Raw genomic sequence first — 25,516 nt, 5'->3', positions numbered from 1 at the left:
TAGACTTCCCTCTCTATAGATAAGATTTACAAACATGCCAAATCATAGAATTGTCCCTGCTTTCTGACAGCATCCAATTAGAGTGAAATCCTAACTCCTCAGACCCTCCCCCAAATCCCCAAAGCCCAAATCCTACAAAAACTTCTTTCTTGCACCCTCCTACCGGGACACCCCATAGTTGCTCAGGGTGTGTGTGCTCTCTGGCTGCCGTTAAGTAATAAACCTAATTTGTTTAACTTACAGGGTTGCTCCTGGTGGTCTTTGGCCAAAGGGCACTGACCAAGTAAATGCTAAGAAAAAAAAGTTATGTCCCTACCTCCAAGTACACTATAAATACCGTATGAATCCTAGCCTGTGAGGGTTGTATTAGGTACAGAAGACTTCTCGAAAGAGGAGGGGCCTTACATATTAACACCCACCAGCATTTACTGAGGCTTCGTGCTGGGCATCATCCCAAACACTTCACAAGTATTACTTCATCCAGTTCTCATAACAACCCTCTAGGGTAGACACTATTATTATCGCAATTTTACAGATGAGGAAACAGCAGCACAGACAGCTGAAGCAACCTGCTCAAGTGAAACAGGTGGTAAATGGTGGTGCCAGGAATCAACCTGGGCGTCTGACTCCAGAGCCCATGCTTCAAACAGAGTTTTCAAGAGGGAGAGATACGAGTGTGTGTTCTAGGGAGACGCAGAAAGGCATAAGCAAAGGCATGGGGGCCAAGAAGGAACTCCTTTACCCAAAAAGCTTCTTGATTCCCTTAAACTGTAGAAAAATCTTCACAATCCCTTCTCCACATACCCCATACTGCTGGGTCTTGGTTCCCTTAAGGCTGACCCCAGGACCAGGTGCAGGGGTTTGGGGCAACACAATTTGAATGGCTTTGATTCTGTCATCTTTGTTTTAATGATAAAAACAATGTTCCAACTTTGCTTCTACCCATACCTTGTTTTTCTCATCTCTCCAAAGCCTGATATGGCACAGATGGGTGTGGCTGGGGGACATAAAATCCTCCTTCCCTTAATTAACATCTCCTTATCTTTCTATCTTCACATTCAAATGTCACTCCCCAGGAAAGCCTTCCCTAATTCCCGAGGACAGGCGGAATCCCTCTGTCTCAGAGCCTCACAGTGGCCTGAACTTCCCCCTCAGGAAAGTTCATCACTCTTGTCATTACAGTTCATTATGTCTTCCCTGCTAGACTTTAAGTTCCATGAGAGCAGAGGCCATGTCTGACTTGTTCAGTCCCTCGCACGCCACAAGAATTCAGAGCTGTGAACTGGAAGGGGAGTGGGGAAACTAATTAGTGGCAGAGTTTCTGGGACAACCAGGTCCATTCTTTTTCCTTCCTACTGCAACCCTTGCTTCTTCTCAATGCATCACGATCCCTGCTATTGTGTTTTCCTGACCCAAACTCAAAAATCATCTTCAGTCAGGTCAGATGTTGCCTAGAAAAACCTAGCTGTGCTCCATCACGTCTTCTTCTTTCAACGAGAGTCTGACTGGTCTTTCATAAACTTCACCTTCTGAAAAGTGAATCTTCCCTCACTGGTGAGTTATCCAAGGTCACACTGAATCAAACAGCAAAGCCAGGAATAAAATTCAGATCAACTGGCTACCAAGTTGAGGCTTGATCTTCTTCTTAAGGGAATAAAGTGGAGGAAATGAGCTTGCACGCTGATTCTCTGAGACTGTTCATCAAACGTGGGCTTATAATGCCTACAGCTTCCACATGTTCTCTAGGAGACATTAAAGCGTAATGAGCCCTTCAGGAAAAGGTATTTTTAAAAAGGAACAGGAAAACACAAGTGCAGTCTGGATGTATCATCAATATTGCAAAGATGATTTAATTAAATTCTGGATGGTGACTCTCCTTAAGCTGCTTTACAATCATGAAGTCAGCATAAGCCACAGAATCAGAATCAGCTTACCGTATAACCTCTTGGTAGAGGGCCCAGCAATGCTAAGAAGCTGCAAAAAACACAAATTTCTTTGGCATAAAACCTATGCTCCAATCTTACAAAAAGCCACTTAAAAATAAGTAAGACAGCGCTAAATTCTTAGATACACAGCCACACAGTGAGAGAATTCAAATAGCCAGGTTCTTGGCCTGTAGTGCTGAAAAATGGAAGCCAAGCAATTAAAGCAAGAAAATGGATTACAAAATCTTACAGCAGGAGACTCAGATCAGTTACGAGGAATTTACTGTTTGGGTTTAGAAATAACTGAGACATCCTTTTACCTGAGATGGATCACGTAAAGCTCAATATAGGAAGGAGACAGGAGGAAAGAGAGAGACATGAGTTCCCAAACCACCTTCCATCCTAGAGTTTCTGAAAACATGAGAAGTAAACTATCACTGCTAAAAAGTGAAGGTTAAAAGATCAACTTTCAAATTCTCTCCTGGATATTTAGGGCTCACCTCTCCCAGCATATATTACTCACACTAAGCAGGCAGCCCACAAATAATTATGTAGTTCATAGTTCTTTGAAATGTTCATTTCTTCCATCTGTGTTGCCCCAAGTAACATCATGAAATGATTCATAAGAAAGTGTGGCAGACTATCTCGTATCACGAAAACTCTTCCTGCATAGAGTGCAAAGGGATAACAATAACTAAAATCACTTCGTTAAAGTTTCTAATCAACACTAATTTTTGACAAGGGTTTTGTTTTTCCTTTCCTTGCTATTTTTCATTACCTTTTATCTCTTTTACAAGTACAGAGTGTATAATTTCATCTAGAAATTGACTGTCTCTTTGTTTTAAGCAAAAGAAAACATTTTAAAATAAACAATCCTTAAGGAGAGCGGAAAATCTGGAGGCGACACAACTAGGATCACCATCAGATTGTTTCTCGTGTTATTCCTAGCAATTTGGGAGGTAATCACAAACACTTGAATGGCTAGGGAACAGAATTTGGAGGGATGTGGCACTTCTAGATCAACAATCAAAGCTCAACTGAATTTTTATCACAATGAGTCAATCATTCTGCCCTTCATTTCTCTCAGTTCTAACATGAGGATAGCCTTTGATACCATCCTTTCTTGCCAAAGGTTGAACGGAATGTTTAACTCAGTTCAACAGGAATGACGGTAGACACAGTGCGAGGGGCTGGAGGTTAGATGGGCTGTAGGAAGGATACTCCTTGGGTGAAGGCAGACACACCCTACAGAGCTGCTCCTCTGAGCCAGGGGAGCACACCAAGAATAAAAAATGCCGCAGATGCCAACTCTTGGCCTGTTTGGGGATTTTTTTTTTTATAATAGCACACGGTAAATGATTTTCCCCATAGGTTATTTGACTAGCTATTGCTCATGATGATTCAAACTAAGAACAAGAGACTTCCCCAACTGCAGTGGGGTGCATATGAGTTACAGGTAACAAACTCCTTGGGTCCACTAAGATTGAGCTGAAAACTTAAGTTTAAATAATACAAGGTGGAGATAAGATACATAAATCACAGAAACAAATATATGATATACACAGACAACCAAGAACTGCTAATGGAGAGCTTTAATCATCACATGTAAAAGCAATACATTCATATACCAAAATTGGCTCCAAATTCTTTATCATCATCACCATCGACAGTCTAGAAATGAAATGACACACTAATATAAAACTTTCCTGTTTGTAACTAAAAGATTTATGAAACTGTTTTTTATAAACACATTTTTTTTACCCTGAGGCTGATATCACCAAAGTGAAAAAGAAAAGTCATTATCAGCTGGAATGTATTCAATATAGAGTTTTAAAAACCATTTATCATTATTCTAGATTTATTTCTATTCATTCTCCCCACCCACTCTATGGAATGATAACAGGAAAAGATGGCAAATGGTTGTGTCCAGTATTATTATATACTGGTTATATAATTCTCAAATGTACTGATCATATGATTCTCGATTTAATCTACTTACCAAAACAAAGAAATAAAATTTTAACATCCATTAACTCTATACTATCATATTTTAAAATATGTATCAAAATCAGTTCTCTCTTATAAAAGAGGGGTTGGCGGTACATTCTCAGACCAAACAACAACAACAACAACAAACCCCCCAAAACTGGTACAGTACCTTCTTACAATGGCTACTGCAGTGCACTCTACATATTTCATATAAACCAACCAGGTAAGTTCAGCGTTCGCAGAGATTGCCTCACAAATACTTAGCCCTGGGCTCCTAGTCACCTTGAGATAAGACCTGCAAATGTCTAAAAGAAAAATAACTCCCAAATGCTGTAAAAGTTTTTCCATTCAAGTGCTGAGAGAGGTATGCATATAAAACTTGAAAAAAGATAGCCATGTTGAAGGGAGGACTATTTTAATGTGGTTTTTTGATATGTAAATAACAAATACATAGAAAAAAAGATTTTCAAAACCTGAATTCCTAATGTCTCTAACACTGTTTTTTGTGAACAGGTTTAGGGCCACGGTCTGCTGCCTCTCACAAGGCAGCCTAGTGACTTTGTCTCCAATTATTTTCATGATAATCTCTAGATGCTTTTTAAAGTGCTTTTTCTAAATATTCTCAGCACTTCATCTAAACCAGCAGTTGGGTTGCATACCTGAGTCAGGAAATCTTTGTTGCTACTTTGTTTCAAAGTATTATACATGCAATGTCCTGGGTACTACTCACCTCCTACTGCACAATTACACATATGCTGGTCTACAATGGAAATCTGGGATAGACGGCACTTGAAGAATTACTATCCCTAACCTGTCTACACTCTTTGCTTTTATTATTTGTAGATGCCTTTCTAATTCAAATAATTTAAGTGAGCAATATATGCATAGACACTGGAATTTTTTTAAGAAGTTAAATTGTGTACATTCTCAGCCAAAATTGGGTGAGGATAATAGAGAGAAAATTCAGCACTAGAAAGAGTTAAGAGAAAAGCTTTCTGAAAAAGGCTTGGTACATGTGCTGTCTTTTAAAGGCAGAATCACAGAAAATCAGGCCAGGCACAGTGGCTCACGCCTGTAATCCCAACACTTTGGGAGGCTGAGGCAGGCGGACCACCTGAGGTCAGGAGTTTGAGAGCAGCCTGGCCAACATGACAAAACCCCGTCTCTATTAAAAATACAAAAATTAGCCAGGCATGGTGGTATGCACCTGTAGTCCCAGTAACTGGAGAAGCTGAGGCAAGAGAATTGCTTGAACCCAGGAGGTGGAGGTTGCAGTGAGCCGAGATCATGCCACTGCACTGCAGCCTGGGCAACAGAGCAAGACTCTGCCAAACAAAAAAAAAGAAAAAAAAAAGAAAGAGAAAGAAAAAGGGAGGGAGGGAGGGAGGAAGAGAGGGAGGGAGGGAGGAAGGAAGGAAAGAAGGAAGGAAGGAAGGAGAGAAAAGAGAAGAGAAGAGAAAGATAAAGAGAAAGAGAAAGAGAGAAAGAGACAGAGAAAGAGGAAGAGGAAGAGAAGAGGAAGAGAAGAAGAGAAGAGGAAGAGGAAGACAGAAGAGAAGAGAGAGAAGAGAGAAGAGAGGAGAAGAGAAAGAGGAGAGAAAGAGGAGAGAAGAGGAGAAAAGAAAGAAAACCAATGTGAGAGACTCTTAAGCATCACATGGGCAATTCCCCATCTAGTACTTAACTCCTATACAACATGCCTGCCCAAGTTGCTGTCTCGCCTCTGCTAGAATACCTTTAGGGGAAGGAAGCTGTTCCAACCCTTCTCATCTTCCTTACAACGGAACAGCAAAACAGATGGAACAGGTAAACAAATTTCCACTAAACATGATTAAGAATTATATCTAACTTTTCAAGAGAGTAGGTTGTCAATAGCTACTTCAAAGGAGAGAACAGATTTGTCTCAAGCATCCCATGCTTTCTATAATGTTTCAAAATGGAGAGATACAAATGTGAAATATGAATTTTGGAAATCATTGTTGAATAGCTGTGTGTGCTGCAGAGCGGAAGGTAAAAAAATATCTTAAAAGTGATCATTGTAGGGACTCTTTTTAAAACAAAAGGAAAATAAATGTTTGAATAATAATTTAAAGTTTCACTTTGAAGATGCAATAAACACCTTGCACAGCAAGTCGTGGTGTAAGAATCCAAGAGCCCTGATGGATGAAGTGTAGGCTAATGATATTTTGCAGCAATTATCAATTCAGATGTAGGAGACAGAAGAGAATGACAGGAGCAAGTCTGAGGCTGCAGCCTGCTATCCTAAAGCAACTGGGAAGCAGGACACTCTACCTTGATTTTCTCCTTCTGGCTTGTTTGACAGCACTGCAAACAATTGTCTTGTTTCTGATTTCTCTCAAGGTGCTCAACTGTTTCAGAGTTTTAAATCCCCCCTTCAGAAGACCAACAAAGCAACAAATGGATTGGTGGATGATACTACTACCTGAATTCAATTTACAAAGGATCAATTCCTCTAAAGGGATACATTTATGTCTGTATTTTTTTCAACATTTATACGAGTAAGTCTATTTAAACTAAAATCATTTATCCTGATAACACACGTGTAAACTTTAAAGATCTCAATGACCACATTAGTTGAGACTGAGCTGATTCCATTTTGAATGGTATCTTTCACCCCTATGTGTTAAAACATCAATGATACCAACTTTGAACAAACAAGACTACAAGAAACAGGCAAAAACAAATCAACAAAAACCAACCTTTATGTCAGTATGTCTTTTTATATGGAGGCCACTTTTTTTTCATATCTGTTTCAAAAGTATCAGATATTAACATTTAGTGGCTAGATGACTGAAGAGCAAATCTGCCTGCAAAAAAGAATAAAGCTTCCTTGACCACTGAGATTTGGAAGTGAAATCAATAAAAGTCTATCAAGTACTCAGGATAGATTTGGTTGGCATCAAAAACCACAAAGATCTTTGGGTTCCAGGTATCATCCACACAGCTGTCATATAAATTCACATAGCTCCCGTCTTTGGAAGGAGGTCGCATGTATTTGGAGTCTCCGTTTATGTAATCTCCAATTAGCACTCGAGCAAGAAACATAGATTTATATGTTCTAAACAGATGCCGCTGTTGCAAGCTGACACCATGAATTTGGAATGTGTTCCCATGCTTTATGTCATCTTTGCAGAAACGACTGGAATAAGCAGCATCTCTAGCAAAATAGGTTCCTTAAACAAAGAGGACCAAGAAAAGCCAAGATTACTCCGAAGAATATATTAAAAACAAGCAAAAACATTTTGTCAGGAGAATAAATGCATAGAATTGTATAATAAAAATAGATGTGGAATTTCCTCATCTGCAGATCTTTAAAAGAAGAATAGAAATCCATCTGTTACAGACAGCTGTGGTATAGATTGCCATAGGAATAGATTTGTTGGTACAGACCAGTCCTCACCACCACCACCATCCCCTGCCCCCACCAAAATACAGCTACCAGACTTCTGCTTTTAAAGTAAATCTTACAAAGAAACCAATTAATAAAACAGATAAAACTGGTTCAATGATTAAAAGTGTGGCTGGACCTGAGTTGTGTTTTGTTCTGTTTTTTTGAGATGGAGTCTTGCTCTGTCTCCCAAGCTGGAGTGCAGTGGCACGATCTCAGCTCACTGCAACCTCCTCCTCCCAGGTTCAAGTGATTCTCCTCCCTCAGCCTCCTGAGTAGCTGGGATTACATGCGCGTGCCACCACGCCCAACTAATTTTTATATTTTTTTAGTACCCACAGGGTTTCACCATGTTGGCCAGGCTGATATTGAACTCTTGACCTGAGGTGATCCGCCTGCCTCGGCCTCCCAAAGTGCTGGGATTACAGGCACGAGCCACCATGCCCAGCCCTGAGTTTTACTGCTTGGCCCTCCCTCCCGTTTCTATTTCCTTCCACCACTTCCTCACCCTGCTCCCTTGTCAACAGCCAGCAAAGCTCTAGAGAGCACCGTGGAAACTGATGGCCTACAGGGATTCTTTTAAACCCCAAGAAACCATATTTCTATGATATGGGATAACAATTCAGTAATATTTCTGGAAACAATAGAATCCCATATCCATGAAGATTTCTGAGAGAGTATAATGCTATTCATATCTGAGCATTCCAAAACAAAAATGATTTTACTGGCTCACTGCCTACACATGAAAACTCGATAACGCAGCCAACTCTTCTGAAATGGTAGACACAAGAGATAGACATCATTAAGGGCATTCTTACTCTGAAAAAATGTGGAAATGAATTGCAAAGTCTCATATTTACCTAACACTGATGGGATTTATGTAACACCTTCTGACCTCCTTACAGTTAAATAAGTGGAATGGCCTTTTTAGTAGTTATTTTTAAAATTAATTTACATTTTCAAAATGCAGCATATCCTGATCCTAAATAGTAGTCAGTTCTCTTGCTGGAGGTAAGGTACAAAGTAAGGACCAGAAAATGAAATGTACATCCCGTACCTTTTCCCCTCACCTCTCTCCTTAATTTGCCTGAGTACCAGACATAAATTGAAAAATCTGGATTTTCACAACATTATAAATAACGTGAAGTTTTCTCCCACTATTCCTTATTGTTCACTAATATTCTTACCTATCAAATAAAACAAAAACACTAGTACCTATTCTGGTACACAATGCAATTATAATCCATTTGCTTTATCATTCTCTACATATTTGCCATAAAGCAGTTCACATTTATATTTATATTTATATTCCTCTAAAAAGAGGAAACTCTCTCCTAGGACTCAAATTGGACCTGGAATTCTGATAATTACCTTTTCCAAAGACAGCACCATGTATACCATTTATTCTCCAATCAAAGTTATGAATGCAGATTGCTTCCACAAATTCACTGCTGGTACCATGAAATAGCATTTGTTCATTAATCTGAGGCACACCTCTTTTTTTCTTGAGCTGAGCCTTTTTCCTAAAAACACAATGTACACAGACACAAAAGCACACAGAAATATACCATAAGTAGCATGTATTAATCTTAATGAGCAAGATTCAATAGAAAGCGTAAAACAGAAAATACTTTAATATAAATAATAAGTGGACAAAGCAAGTCTAGAAAAGAAATAATTTCAAACGTTCTTGGACATATAAATCATCTCATCAAAAATTATTAGTTAACACTGAAACTTAAGGTTGAAAATTATGCCAAAAACTATAGTTATTCCATGCTATGCCCAAAAATCATAAAGGTAATTGATTGTCTAAACCAGCTAAGCTTTATAGATGCCTAAAAATGAGACAACAAACAAGTAATACAAAGTTCGCAGAGACTTTAGACAGTAAATTCCTTGAGCGGGGATCATGTCATATGCTTTTTATCCTCAGAAACTAGAAAATGTTGGTTCAATTGACTAAATTTTGCACCACAGGGTTGGGAGGGACATTAAGCCATCCAGTTTAATCCTCTTCCCAAGGATAAATCTATCCTAACACATAAAAGCATATTTAATGTAGGACTGATTGTAACAGAAAACAAAAACTGAAAACAGCCTAAAATTATTCCACAGAGAAATGAATATATAGTCATGTATTTACATATAAAAGTTAAAAGTAATGAAGTAGATCTATGTGTATTAACATAGTAAATCTCGAAAAATAATATTGAATGTAAAAAGAATTTTTCAAAAAGAGAGAACTCAAAATAATACTGTGTATTATGTAGGTATACATACACAGGTAGTAAAAAATACAAAATACAAACAATAAGGCACCATACCAATCTCAGGAGGAAAGAAGGAGAGGAGGACAGGGATGGAGTAAACACTTCACCTGTATCTGTGTGAAGAGGAAGGAAATGTGACAAGTATCAAAATGTTAAATCTGATTGGTAGATACATGGGAGTCTGTAAACTATTTGCTGCATTTTCATTCTTGAAACATTTCATAAAAATCATATTTTAAAAATTAAAGACTCTCCTCCCCCAACTTCTGATAGCTATTTAATGCCTGCTTCAATTCATCCAGTGTCAAGTACTCACAGCATCACGTGCTCACTTTGCAAATCTATTTGTGATCAGCTGTAATAGTTGGAAAGTACATCCATCCCAATGCCAAACCCAATCTGCCTTCCGTTACTTCTACTGATTGGTCTTAGTTATTCTCTCATGAACACTAACAATTCAAATCACTCTTACACAAAACAACATTGCAAATATCCAAAAATAACTATGAACACCTACCTAGGCTTTCTTTTCTTGGTTAAATATACACCATTCCTTCAACCACTCCTGACACAGCATAGCTTCTAGGTCTTTCTTTATCCCAACAGTCTTTAGTTAACAAGAATCTGCTGGACACTTTCTAGTTTATAAATGTTGGCATGAAATAGAAACAGTCCAGATATCATCAGACAGCACTGACTCCACCGACACCACTGAATGCATTTTGGTAACAGGGCAGCAAACTGCATCCATAATCAAATGTGTAGTCAGTTAAAACTCCCAGGACTTTTTCAAACCAGACCTCTCTTAGCTTGCTAAATTTGTACAACTGCTTTATAAAGTGAATGCAATAGATTTATTTCAGTTAAGCTTTACTTAATATAGTAATTTAAAAAGTAAACATTAAATAACAGTAAAATATCCGTATCTCAGACTGAGTTCTATAAATGATATGCAGCTTGATGAATATGTTCGGGAATAGATACTTGCATTTAAATGGCGACAGAAATGAAAATGCATATGGTCTTTCTCAAGAGTGACTTGGCAGTATGTATCAAAATTTAAATGTATATGCTTTGATCTATTTGTGATAGTCTTTTCAGACCATTAAGCATGACATTAGAAGGTTGTGCATTTAGCAAATGTTTACTTTACAAAAAGTCAGCATGGTTTCACTAAGAACTTCCTTCTTTAGAACTTTATGTTCTCACTTTTTTTAAACAACGCGCATTTGTTCCCTTTATAAAAACAAAGGAAAAAAGTTTTTTAAATTAAAAAAAGAAGATAATACTTGTTTTGACCCACTGTTTCAATCTTCCAAGGTCTTTCTGACTGCTGATTCACTCGCTCAACAAATAAGCAACCCCTTCTAGTTTTGAATCTCTCACAAGTGTGATAAGCAAGCCCTCTACATTTTCATCCAAGTTTCTGATAAAAATTTTGAAGGACCCAAGAAGAAAGCATGCATGCCTTTCGAGTTACTCTTTGCATAAGACTTTTTGTCTACTAGTTTTTCTCTTTGAAATACCAACCAGCACATATTTCTCCATCTTGTCTTCATGAAAAGAAACTTTCTCAACAACTATAAAGTGAGAAACCAAGCTAGACTGTCTAAGGGGCCTATCCATCTACCACTATGGTAATCCTATTAGTTAGTTTGGCTTTAGTGAATCCATACTGGTTTTCTCAAAGAAACATTAGTATCATACGCAACGCCAGGCTTCATGGTCTGTAATGTCAAACTTGTCAATGTTGTGCTTCATGATCTGTAACGACTAGAATCCACTCTAAGGAAATTCTGTCTCTACTAAAAAATACAAAAATTAGCAGGGTGTGGTGGCACACACCTGTAATCCCAGCTACAAGGGAGGCTGAGGCAGGAGAATTACTTGAATCCCAGAGGCAGAGGTTGTAATGAGCCAAGATTGCGCCACTGCACTGCAGCCTGGGCAACAGAGCAAGACTCCATCTCAAAAAGAAGGCCGGGTGCGGAAGCTCACGCCTGTAGTCCCAACACTTTGGGAGGACGAGGCAGGTGGATCACGAGGTCCGGAGATCCCGACCATCCTAGCTAACACGGTGAAACCCCGTCTCTACTAAAAATACAAAAAAGTTAGCCGGGTGTGGTGGCGGGCACCTGCAGTCTCAGCTACTCAGGAAGCTGAGGCAGGAGAATGGCGTGAACCCAGGAGGTGGAGCTTGCAGGGAGCCGAGATCGCGCCACTGCACTCCAGCTTGGGTGTCAGAAAGAGATTGTCTCAAAAAAAAAAAAAAATTCACTTATCACCACTTTTCGGGCACAAATTCGATTGAATTTCGGTTTGAAAATTCACTGGAGTTTCTCTTAGATATTATAAATAAACTGTGGGCTAAAGGGCATGGAGTATGGGCATAGGCAGGCATGGAAAACAATGCTTACTTGGTGCATATATACTAGTTGAAGGCAGAGAGCAGGGGCATGGTGGTTAAAGCTTTGTATCCCCACAGCACAGTTTGTTCTAGCGCCCACTACCTTCTACTACTAAGGCAGCCATGAAATGTGGACATTCACAGACTATGACCTTGGTGCTCCAGAAAGGCTAAAGATGATTTCCAGGGCCTCATGAACTTTAGTAACATCTGCAAGGAAAGTCACAGAACTACACTAAGTTCTTCACAACCCTGCCCACCTTTGCCCAGATCCACAATCATTCCGGAACTTACTGAAAGTACTGTCGCACCCACTTCTCAAAGATGTCTCAAAATTATCCATCTCTTAGGGACTAGAGTGCCAAACTGGCTAAAGTGTGTATGCCACAAGCTCTGCACTGGAGCAAGAATACTTCCATGCTCTGGATTAAAATAAATTTGCCTAGATTTAGAACACATGTCACCCTGCTGAACATCAGAACCACTTACGGAATTTCTTAAGGTAAAAATGTCAGAACCCAGAGGTTCTGATTCAGTAGATCTGTGGCGGGTGACAGGTATCTCTATTTGCTAGTAAATTCCACTGGCGATTCTGACCTGCAACTAGGTTTGAGAATCTCTGATCTAAATTCACATTATTAACAAGATGCTCTTATTTCCTTGCTGCCTTATACTTCCCAGCTGTGGATCAATCCAACCATCTCCACTATCTGCCCTTACTTTTGTACTGCTGAAGTACATTACATAACATGGTTTGCCCTATAAATTCACATACTTTAGCTAAGCCCTCAACACTGACAGAAATCCTATGGTTCCCAAGACAGCTCGTTCTACCCCATTTTCCACAGTGGCCATTTCAAATCTCCTCTTTCCCCTTTTCTTTCCCTCTTATCAACACCTCCTTACACTTCATTCTCTGTAGGTGACCTCCCTTCTTCCTTCACAAAAGAAATGGAAGGTATCAGGAAGGAACTCCTTAACCTAACTCCTCTTTTCATCCTCTACCGCTACTTACCTGTAAACATAACTGGACCACCCTTCTCTATCTCCTTTTCTGACATATGTTCTCAGAATTTCATCTCACCACACTTCTTCAGGAGCTGGAATCCATCAACTGCCCTTCCACCCTTTCTCTAAGAGTCTTTTAAATTCTCCTTCTCCATAGGTCCTTTCCAATTACAATGTTCAGTTCTCTCCCATGATTAAATTTTAAAAACGTAACATAACAATAATCCCACATTAGCTGTCTTCTCACATCTCTCATCCTCCTCACTGCCAAGCTTCTTGAAAAAGTTGTCAACATTTGCTGTATACACAATATGATGTCTACCAACATTGCTTTCATCTAAGTTACCAATGGCCTTCTTACTGAAAAATGCAAAGGAACTTTTCAAATTTATCCTACTTGACATCTTTTCAGTATGTAATCGTACAGATGGCACCTACTTGTGTAAACCACATTCTCCCTCCAGCTTCTGTGACTACATCTTCTATTGGTTTTCTCCCACTTTCTGTGGTTGTCAGTTTCCTCCTTGGGTTTTCTCTTCCTCTGTTCATCCCTTCCAGAATTTGACCCTCGGCCTTCTTCTTTTCTTAATGTACATACACTCTCTGGTCACCTTCTTCATTCCTATAGTTTCTATTACCCCACATTTTCTAACAACTCCAAAACCTTTGTCTCTAGTCCACACCACTCTTCTAAACTCCTGACCCATATGTCAACTGCTGTATATCAACTAATACTCCCTTTCCATCATCCCTAAAGATGTTCCTACTGATACTCCCTTAGTTAAGTAAAACAAGCCAAAAACTTGGGAGTTATCTTTCTCATCTCCCTTATCCACTTCATCGCATACAGTAAGTGAGGCACCAAGCCCTACCATTCTATAACCCTAATGCCTCAAAACTGTCTTCTTTGCTCCAACACAGCAGATACCACTTTGGATCAGGCAACCCAATGTGTCTCAGTTTAATTACTGAAACAATTTCCCAAGTTGGTCTCCTGCTGTGAACTGTGATTTAAATTACTGAGATTTTGTGTTGGACACTTCTTTGTTGTGAAGGCTTCTTCTTTGTTGTGTCATGCACTGTAGGATGTTTAGCATCCTGGCGTCTATCCAGTAGATGCCAGTAGCACCCCCACCCTGCCACATTAACAATCAAAAATGACTCCAGTCATTACCAAATGTCCCCCAGCAGGTAAAATCACTCCCAGTTGAGAACCACTGCTCTAAATCCCTTCTCCACCGCACAGCCTAATTATTTTTCTAAAATGCAAATCAGATCCATCACTCTCTTGCTTAAAGTTCTACAATGGCATTCTACTGTCCCAGAAAAAAATCCAAACCTCTTAGTTTAGCTTATAAGGCCCCACGTGGTCTAGCCCCCAATAACTCTCTGACTTCCACTCTGGTTCAATCCAACTCAAGGCTACTAAAGACGATCACACAGCCACCCCAGTGGTGCTACTACAAACTCCTGCATGCTCTGCCTCGATACCATTCTAGCCTCCTCTCTCACCATTCTACCTAATTTCTGTTCAATCTGAAGCTGTTTCAATTTTCTGTGCTACCTCTTATATCCAGACTTTGGCTCTTACTGTCCCTGATGCCTGAGATGCCCTTCTCCTATCCAACTGGTGTCTGGGGCTCCCTAATTCTACCCACTCCACTCCATATCCCCTACTTTTGTTGGCAAAGGTGGATGGATCCCCTCACTTTGTGCTCCCATGACGCCCTGTGCTGACCCCTACATTTCTGTGTTACAATGGTCTGGCTCTCCAAGCTATGGTTCTCTGTACCATTATATCCCAAGTGCCCAGAACAGTGCTTGTCATAAAGTAGGTACTGAGACATTTTTGTTAGAAGAAGTGGGGGAAGTAAGAGAGGCCTAGGCAATGTGAAAACTATTGCTGGATGGACTCATGTAGGCCTGACTACCTATATGGTGAGTTGTAGGTTCTGTGACAGTGAGACAGACCAAGTTATTTTAGTTATTCAGGATGATGTCAAAATGACATGCTGCCCTTATAATGAGACTCAGTATTTTGTACTGTCATTTCAGGTGGCAGGTTCACTTACCATCACAGATTTCTATAGGCTGACATTACATAAAACCATGAAGGGCATCACCAGAGTCAAACTGTTTCCAGTGAAATTCTTAGTATAAAATGTTCTAGGGAATCACTGGTACGTTTTCACCACTATGATTTAATTGGGGACTCAAGTTATGAGGGAGACCAATTTGATCTCCACTTCAGAGGGCTGATGAAGAATAATGAATTAAATTTTCATCAGACTATTTTAGAAAAACTTACTTTATTCACTGAGAGAATAAAGTCAAAGGAGGCAGAGGCTTCTGTCTTCCTCTATAAAAGAATCATCTAAACAAGAACTAAATTAAACTGTCTAAACTCAGTTAAACTCAGTTATTATCAGAAATAAAAGTTGGTTTGGCCAGTAGACCCAAGACTATAAAGAACGCAAGCTGAAAGCCCTTTATTACCGTAAACTATTATGAGAATAAAACCTGAAGTGTACGCAGGCCATATTAACTAGTCAGAACCATAAAAGAATTCCATGTATCATTACCAAACAAAAGTCAGCCTAATTCTCAGGTATATAGAAATGAAATGAGTTATGGTCTGGGATTTGCTTAAAAATACTTCAGCAACAACAATAATAACAAAAAAGGAGATAGTTTATTAAAGTGTGGTAAATCTTGATAGATGTTGAATCAGGATGACGGATACATGAGGTTCATTATATTAGACTCTACTTTTGTGTTTATTTGCAATTTCTCTGAATAAAAAGTTAAAAGTCAGCTTATGTATTTAAAAATATCAGACACCAAATCTCATCTACAAATGTTAATTGAAAATATTTCAGAGAACCGCTTATTTTAATTTTTTTACATGTCATAAAAAATACAGCAGAACAGGCTAATTTGGATAATACCTTTAATAGCTTTAAGTTTTCTGTAATGGACTTTATTTTGGTTAAGTGAACACTGAGTCACCCAACTTAATGGGTCATTTCCCACTTAAATCTAGTAAGGAATTGAGATTTTAAATCTACAAAATAAACTTTAGGTTAAGCAGGAAATTTGAAGGTATGTTTTAAAGTGTTCTTTAAAATAAAACAGACAAAAGACTATTGGCAAGATAGTATGATTTAAAAACAAAACAGTGTTTGCAGAGACTTCTAATAAAAGGCTTAGCCAAGGAAGTCATATCAACAAAGCTAAACAGCTCTGACACTCCTCTGTAATGCTGATTTCAGCCAAGATGCATAGCTCTAAACCTTGAAAGGAAGGAGCTTCTTGCATTGCAATGCTACAAGCAAAGTTTACAGAGCAAGTCTTTCACTCCCTGAGAATGCCGAGGAAGAGCCCTGAGACCAGGTCAAAATATGGCACGAGAAAAACGGCATGTCTACGCCACTGAAAATTAATACAATTCAATATTTATGTTTTAACCATAAAAGACATAGTGGTAAAGAGAAGTTTCAGATTAGAAATCATCTCACCTGCAAAAGAACTCCCACAAATCTAGGTTTTGAATTCTCTGAATTCTTTTAATTCGGCTGCGATCCATCGTTTTCCCAAAGAGATTGGCAACTTCATTATATTCATGTGTTTGATGGTGCAGAGGAATAAGCTGGAAAAATAAATCTGCATAGATTTACTGCAGCCCTTTCCGGTTTCTTTCATTGGTATATTCAGTCAATTCTACTCTTACCTGATATGGTACTTGAGTATTCACATTCTCCCAGTGTGGTGGCATAGGGATGGCCTCGTTTTCACAGATGTAACTTGAAACAGCAAAAGACAAAACAAAATATCAGAAGCCGATTATAATTACTGTCAAGAATTTAGCCTTTCTTCAAAGCTTAATTTTCATTTTCAGGGTATTGTGACAAGTGCAATTAAATATAGCCTTTGGTTTCTTTATTTAAAAATTATTGAATGTCTATGTGTGCTACTTTTTAGGTGATGAATAGTGAACTTTTGATGGAAAATATCCAACCCTACATATCATAAAAATTTCAAAAACAGTTGCTTAGTTCTGTCTTGTTTTTTTGAAATTTCCAAAATTTCTTTAAAATGTAAAGAAGATTTTAGGCAAAGAAATTAAAAATAAAATCAAGCTCCTGATGAAAACAAAAGGCCGAAACTCGTATTTATATTGTCTATTGAATAAAATCAAAACTCCTCAACCATTCATTCAATGTTCTCCAAGATCTAAGTCAAACCTAAACTTTTCTCTGTTAATTGCCCACTATTCTCTCCAACAGTCCACTAACTTTAAGGGTTATTAGCACAGTCAGTCAGTAAATCTTAAAAACTATCAAACATGTTCAAACCACCGGATGCGAATACAGAAAAACACAGTGATGTTGAGGGATTTAATAGCAAAAGGCTGAACATAACACACCAATCGCCTCCAGTGATTGGAGGTTACTAAATAAATTAATAAATTTCAAACCGATCTTTAGTTTACCTTTTTGAAACTTATTTTAAAGAAAAAAATCAAATACGTGATTTAAAAATTAATATGTATAAAAAAATATACAGTGAGACGTTTTCCTCCCACTCCAGTCCCTGGTATGTCCAAGTCTCACTTTTTGCCCCATCTCCTGGTAATTATTATTTTAGTCTCTTGGGTATTCTTTCAGAGCTTCTTTAGGTTAATACAAGCCAAGCTTTTTGGTCACACAGATGGTAGCATAAAGCATACATTTATTGCACCTGTTTTTTTTGTTTTTTACTTCATAGATTCTTAGAGATCTTTCTGTAACAGTACATAGAGAGTATCATTATTCCTAGTGCTTACAACAGAGCCTGGTGCATAGTACACACTCAATAAGTACTGGATGAATGAATGAATGCATTCTATTTTACAGATGCACAGCATTCCACTGTATGGATATACCATAATAATATTTAGCTTGTCTCCAACTAAGAATGCTGGCCGGGCGCGGTGGCTCATGCCTGTAATGCCATCACTTTGGGAGGCCGAGGCAGATGGATTGCCTGAGCTTAGGAGTTTGAGACCAGCCTGGGCAACACAGTGAAACCCCGTCTCTACTAAAATACAAAAAAGTAGCCAGGCATGGCGGCGTGCGGCTGTAATCTCAGCTACTCGGGAGGCTGAGACAGGAGAATCACTTGAACCCGGGAGGCGGAGTCTGCAGTGAGCCGAGATGGCACCACTGCACTCAAGCCTGGGCAATAGAGTGAGACTCCGTCTCAAAAAAAAAAAAAAAAAAAATGCTGCAGGAACACATTTGTTCATCTGTCATGTTACATGTCCACTTGTCTATCTGTAAAATAACATATTTGAAATAGAATTTCTGAGTCAAAGAATATATTTTTTCATGATTTTAACAGACACCAACCAAATGCTGTCTGTGAACGTACCTACTGACATTCTTACCAGAAATACAGAAATTGCCTGTTTTCCCACAACCACTCCAAAAAGGTGTGTGATCAAACTTTTGAATTGTAGTCAATCTGATAGTAAAACTTAGTCTGGTATTAATTTGTTTTTATCTTATTATGAGAGAGGTTGTATGAACTGTTCAAATTGTCTGCCCATGTTGATCTTCTATGTAGAGAGTCCTAAAAGTACTTCATATAATATGGAGAATATCCCTTCAACTACAACAATGAATAAAAATATTTTCCCAATTTTCTGTGAGAAAAAAAAAATGCCTAAAACATACGTGGCCTAAAGTATCTTTTTGCTATGACCAAAAAATTTTTTTAGTTTTTATGTAGTCAACAGCCTTAAACAACTCCCTGCCAATAGGAAGCATGTATTACTTAACTTGCATGTGATAAATGCTCAATGTATTCCCACAGTAAATAAATATTTCTGTATCAGCACCTACTGACCTTCAACACCCTATTGTATCTTACCTAAACAATCCTCTCCTTTTATTATTATCTTGCTTATTGTCCTCCATTCTGCTTAATTCTCTCCTTGTCCTGTCTTTGTTCTACGGATTGTACAGTCTGTGACAGAATAAAGTGTTTGATCCCATCACAGTGCTTCTTGTCTCCACCAAAGCACAGCAGATACAATGTACAATTACAACAACATCTTCCATTATTATGTCTCATTTTTCATTTTTCTCCCAGATTAAATACTTTCTGAAGATAAGTGATTCTTTTATTATATTATTTGTACTAAAGAATGTGGATATGGTGCAGCTAGTGAGGAAATACTATTCTCTATATTCCACAGAAGTACTAGAGCATTCATTTTATAAGTACTTGGAATAACTTTTAAATTGTGATGCTAAAATAAAACCAAAATAAATGCTAAAATAAAACCAAAAGTCTTGAAAAACAAACTGACAGAAACTTCAAATATTTCTTTCTTTAACCCTTTCAAAAATCTCCTTGGAAGGAGCAAATAGGCATTCCCTGCAATTAACATGCTACCTTTTTTTTTTTCCAGTCTCATTTTAAATTATTTGAACAAAAAGAATTTCAATACTTGCTTGAAGAGTCATTTTAGAAAATAGGAGATATGCTTTAAGATTTTTTCCTTCAAGTCCATTCACATGAATAATAAATATTTATTGTCTTCTGACATTTATACCTCCTTTTTCAGACTTCTTATGGCCAGAGCAAGCAAAAAAGAAAATTTGCAACCAAGTTCCAGGGAACAGAAAGCAATACGGTTGTCCACTGTTCTACCATCTTCCTTAGGACTCCCTTAGTCTCTGCAAATTTGAAATTACTCCCAGAAGTTGACCAATGGAGATCAATGTAGGTGGAAACAAAGTGAACAACTACCTAGTTCTTATGGCCCCAATAATTGTATGGCTCTGAGAGAGTATTTCCAAGTTAACAATTTAAACTTACCTCAGTGGGTTATTTTGTGAGTTTAGAGCACAGACCATAAGGTATTTTGTAACTAACATGAAAACTGTTCTAAAGAATTATAAAATGTAAATATACAAGAAGGAGAAGGATAACATGAAAGGAAGCACTTAAAAATGTTGCTATTTTGTCAACAAATGAGAGATTTGATATCTATTTATTTATTTTAAATTTATTTATTTTTTTTTTGTGATGGAGTCTCGCTCTGTCGCCCAGGCCGGAGTGCAGTGGCGCCATCTCGGCTCACTTCAAGCTCTGCCTCACGGGTTCACGCCATTCTCCTGACTCAGCCTCCCAAGTAGCTGGGACCACAGACGCCCGCCACCACATCTGGCTAATTTTTTTGTATTTTTAGTAGAGATAGGGTTTCACCGTGTGTTAGCCAAGATGGTCTCAATCTCCTGACTCGTGATCTGCCCGCCTAGGCCTCCCAAAGTGCTGGGATTACAGGCGTGAGCCACCGTGCCTGGCCCAAGATTTGATATTTAAAAGATCAATATTATTAAATGACCTACCAAAATATTTCCAGTCTATTTGTTTTTCTGTCCAATAGTAAGAAAAAAAAAAAGCCCACTCTTTCCACCCCTATTCTCTTTACCATACCTGAAAGCACTGATAGAAAAGGGGGCTCTTTTTATTAAGCGCTGCTTTCCAGTGGTGAGATTCATTTGCTTCATTTCTGTATACAAAGACAAGATATTAGGTGAGTCATAAAAACACACTGTACTATAAAGTGTCATGAAGATTAATAGCCACGCTATGCGATGATCAGGAATCACGGAGCTTTGGGAGTAGCTGGCAAGCATAGTATATTATGGGCACTTTACCATACAGCTATGTAGCATGTTGTGAAGGTGCTATTCAAGGAAGCACAGCTTCATTGCTTGATGTAAGCTCACACATAAAGATGCTAATTTCATCCACTGCTCAGTATGCACGGTCTATTCCCCTTCTGTATCACACTTAGGTTAAACAGACACTAAACTAGGAGAGTTCTAAACTTAGGAAAGCTAAGAGTACTAGAAAGAGAGAAATTACAGTATTAAATGTGGTTGGTTTATTAAGAAGAAAAATGTACTTTCATCTCTCCAAAAATTTTGGAAATTATTATAAAACTTGTACAACTCACAGAATTTCAAAAATTTCTACATTTCCTGATTTCTCTTTAATTATATAACTAAACCTAAAAAATAGGAAACCTGGCTAGACCCAGTACAAACTTATATGAAAAGATTCTAGTGATAAGAGACTAAGTACTTAAAGGTATCATTTTCTGCTTTCATCCATGCCTCAGTCATACCAATATTTACCAGGTCCATTTCTTCATTCCTCAAAGTTTAGCAGTGATTCTTAATGTAAGATTCTAGCCTGTTTATCTCATCTAATTGACATCATTCCATTTCAAAATGATTAGGTTTACCCACCCAGGCCAAGGCTAGTATAAAGTGTGTTCTGTCCTTTCTGTGTTCTCCTAGACTCTATACATACTGGATTTACCACTGTTCAGGGAGAAAGCAAGATCATCTCAGCATGTGGAGCAAGACCTGTGATGCCATCTTCTTGGACCGTCTCATTTTGAGTTTACTTTTCACCATTTTTATAAAGAAAACCTGAGTTGGCTAGTGGCAGAATGGCTGGAGCTGATAACTGCAAAGAGTACATGTGAAATGCTAATATCCACGCCTCTGAAACAGGATCATTACATAGAGGGCTGGGGAACTTGAGTTATTACTATATGTAACTCCTATTCCTTAATAATGATATTTTTAATAAACTTTTTTCTGAGAGCAAGTTTCCAAAAAGTATAATCTACTAAAAAAAATTCCTTCCGAAACATGTGGCTTGCTGAATTATCTACCAAATGCTTTGATACAGTTCATCCTCTACATGAGGTCTGCTGTCTGTGCATATCCTTCGGTTTTGGTTCTTCCTCAAAAATACTTGGACACATGACCAAAAATGCCTACCAGACACCTTCTGCCTAGACTGCAACAGAGGGACAAATGTCAGGGCCTCTTAAATCCTGCTTATTTGCCTAATGGCATTAAAAAATTATGGCTTGTCACGAGTAAGGCTCTAATGGTTTTTAACTCTTGATAATTAAAAAAAAAAAGCAAGAAAAACAACTTTGGTGGGATAATAATTATTGCATATTTGGCTCCATCAATCCCTTACTGGACAAATCCCCTTCACTGTTTCTGGGCCTTGGCTCATCCAAGGGGATTTCCTAACGTTTCACCAGCCTATCCAGCCACAATACACTACTAACACAGTCATAAAGACACTACTCACAGCAATTGAGAAAGAACAGCTAAAGGACTAAGCTGTGCAGCAAACATAACGTACTTATATTAACAAACCCTCCCATCCAGGTCTTGTTTGCCTCTAAGCAATAAATAGCTGTAACTAACACCTTGAAACTTGAGGAGCTCAGTTCATCAGGTTTTTCACGGGATACCCCAAAACATGCCCATATATCACAGATGAAATCCAAAGTGGGGCTGATTTCCAGATTATCTGGCTAATCTCTGGAAGAGCCAAATCAATCAGAAAATGACAGAAGGCAATGTCCATTAAAGAAATCATTTTCTGACAAAGACATCAAGAGAAAGGTCATTCAGCTAAAAGTTGTTCTTCAAACTACTGCCAGCTACCTATGACTTTCTCACTTAACATCTGTTTGATCCTTAAAGTAAAAAGGTTCTGGCCAGGCAAGATGGCTCACGCCTGTAATCCCAGCACTTTGGGAGGTGGAGGCGGGTGGATCAGGAGGTCAGGAGTTCAAGACCAGCCTGGCCAACATGATGAAATGCTGTCTCTACTAAAAATACAAAAAAATTAGCCAGGTGTGAGGGCCGGTGCCTGTAATCCCAGCTACTCGGGAGGCTGAGGCAGATAATTGCTTGAACCCGGGAGGCGGAGGTTTCAGTGAGCCGAGATCATGCCACTGCACACCAGCCCGGGTAACACAGCGAGACATCTCAAAAAAAAAAAAAAAAAAAAAGTAAAAATGTTCTTACCTATTTCAAAAGACTGATGGGATGAATAAAACAACTGATAGAGTGTTTTGTGTTCCTCAGAAGACAAGTATTAAATGCACTTAATATATAAGACAATCTTCACATACATTAATATATACAAACATATAAACACCTTTTATAAAAGGCAATGTTGCTCAAGATTTTAAAACTTGAATTTTTATAGAGGTATTTTTGTATATAACAAAAAAGATATACTTCACTGTTTGCAAATATATCCACTAATCCTGACCTTCAGAGCTGTAGATTTTATCATATCAATATACTAAAAACACACAACTATTAGGGAAAAAAACATACCTGCAAAGTCTATCTTGTAGCTGAATTTGGAAGTAGTAAAAGAAATGGAGCCACAAGGGTTTGTTTTGAAGCTTTTTTCGATATCTTCACTGCTAACTGAACACTGACTGTTGGTATCCGGCTTTAAGACAAACCAGAAAGTTTCATTTACCAGCTGTTCACATTAATGACTTGGCCACAGAGGTGGTACTGTGGTCATAGAGACAGGGAATGGAGGGACAAGGGAAACTTACTAATCACCTGTTCTAGTTCCCAACACACAGGGAGAATCACAACTAAGCCAGCATATTGAAAATGGTTTAAGGATCTCCAGTGAAGAAACAACTGGTTAGAGTCCCCTTCAATAACTAGATATATATAGAAATAGAGTTATTTTTCCAGATAATTACAATTTTTACAGATTATTCCAATAATTATACTTTCTAAGTGCCTCAAATTAAATCTTCTTTATATAGTTTAGTAGAGTTAAAAAAAGACTACAGGTTTTGAGTACAGATTCAAATCTCAGTTTAACTAGCTGTGTGACCCTTGACAAATTACGTCAACTTTTCTGAGTTTCACTTTCCTTGACTGTAAGACAGAATGTTAACGTCTGCTTCCAAGTTACTGTGAGGATAAGGGAGAAAATAAATGTACAACACCTAACATAATACCTGGCATACAGAAGTGTTTAATATGGATTTGTTCTTCCCTTTCTCTTTGTCCACCAAACCAAACTTGGAGTTGCTCAGATGTGCTGACACCAGCAACTCTCAGTCACATTTGCCCTCTGTACACACAGTAAACACATATTGTTTCTTCTAAATACATGAGTGTGAAAACTTGGGGAAAAGAAAAGGAAAAGGACTAGAAGAATTTCTAACTTTTCTTTTAGTTAAACAATTTTATTTCCTTAAGGTTTGACTTCAAGTTCTATATTTATACTCATTTTACATACATCAGCAAGGTGATGCTAAGTGAATCGAAAACACTTCTGCTAAATTAAAGGAAAGGAGGTACCTGAAACATGTGCCACTTCCCACATTCTGCCAAGTAAAACCAGCCCCACTGGGTATCCGACGTGTCCATGTCGTCCACTTCATCGTTTGTTGTTTTGGAAAATAATTCTTCTGCTTTGTGAAACATCTCCTGAAAAGTCAGAAAGAGGTGGAGGAAGAAATATTCCTATTAATAACAAGTATAATTTTTACAGATCATTTTACTTCTTTACAAAGAGTGGTATTCAAGTGTCTTTCCTCCCATGACCCTTTAAAAACAGCTTTCCATCTTTCATATTGGCTCTGAAGATAAACATTTAAAATGTTGGACATCACTGCTTAACAATTTAGGCAAGTAATAATCATCTTAGGTAGAATACGCCAGTGTCTCTTCAAGCATTTAAGTAAGCTAGATCAACATCAATAAGCACTTCAGGTTTCAGCATAGCCCCAGGCATTTTCGATTTTATCTTATGCTGATGTATTTGGTCAAAAGGACCCATGCTATCACACTGGTTAAGATCAAATGCATCTAATTTTTATTTTAGACAGTCATTTCATTTAATGGCATGGAAAGATATTTATATGGTGTTGAGTGTAAAAGATTACAAAAAAATAGAAATAGTATAATCCAATTTTAATAAAAATATACTTACTCCTGTGAATGTGTGTGTATATTAAGTGTATGTAAATGTTTACACACATATATAGAAAAAAGTCTCGATGTATATATAACGATCTACCACCACTTTTTCTAAGTGTCAGGATAAAATAACAATAATAGTAACCTTTATATGGCTTGCTATGTGCCAGCTACCGTTCTAAGTACTACACAGATGGTACCTCGTTTAGGTCTCACAACAACCTAGAGACAGGTACTATCAGTACCCCAAATTTATAAATGAGGAAACTAAGGCATAGAGAGGTCATACGATGAGGAAGTCAAGATTCAAACCCAACATCCTGGTTTCAGGGTCTATGCACTTAGCCACCATCACATACTGTCTTATACTTCATTATCAGTGATTTCATAACTTTAGCTGCACCAATTCACTCACATATGCATTACCTTTGAAAAGTTTTAAACATTCTTGGTTGGGTATTGCAATCAAGAAGTCTCTAGAAAGGAGACAAAGAGGCTGGTCAAAGAAAATTAAACTCAATCTGGAATTCGGCTTCCTGTCCTCATTCTTTGAGGGTTTTTAAATTATTAAGTTTATACAACCACTACATAAAACATATTCTTCTTGCAAAAAATCAGAACATTCAAAATAAAGCTAAAGACTTTTTTAACCGTCACTTCCA

General features: G+C 38.0%; 1 protein-coding gene across 3 annotated transcripts in view; it reads right to left on the bottom strand.

Moving 5' to 3' along the window:
- Window positions 1-3,499: 3,499 nt before the first annotated feature.
- Window positions 3,500-25,516, bottom strand: part of PARP11 (poly(ADP-ribose) polymerase family member 11) — a 67,877-nt gene continuing 45,860 nt past the window's right edge. For 2 of the 3 annotated variants that reach the window (XM_003273698.3, XM_030804639.1), the window contains exons 2-8: window positions 24,234-24,362; window positions 23,235-23,355; window positions 20,500-20,575; window positions 16,742-16,814; window positions 16,530-16,660; window positions 8,695-8,846; window positions 3,500-7,108 (exon numbers count right to left, since the gene is read on the bottom strand). In XM_003273698.3, coding sequence (XP_003273746.2) covers window positions 6,792-7,108; window positions 8,695-8,846; window positions 16,530-16,660; window positions 16,742-16,814; window positions 20,500-20,575; window positions 23,235-23,355; window positions 24,234-24,362 — 999 coding nt within the window. In that variant the 3' untranslated portion in view covers window positions 3,500-6,791. The remainder of the gene's footprint in view (window positions 7,109-8,694; window positions 8,847-16,529; window positions 16,661-16,741; window positions 16,815-20,499; window positions 20,576-23,234; window positions 23,356-24,233; window positions 24,363-25,516) is intronic. The other variant, XM_012502324.2, reaches the window with a different exon arrangement.

This window comes from Nomascus leucogenys, chromosome 23, assembly GCF_006542625.1.
Source record: "Nomascus leucogenys isolate Asia chromosome 23, Asia_NLE_v1, whole genome shotgun sequence".
NCBI classification, from domain to species: Eukaryota; Metazoa; Chordata; class Mammalia; order Primates; family Hylobatidae; genus Nomascus; species Nomascus leucogenys.
Note: the sequence above shows the minus strand (reverse complement) of the source record. Positions and strands in the feature narration are given on the sequence as shown.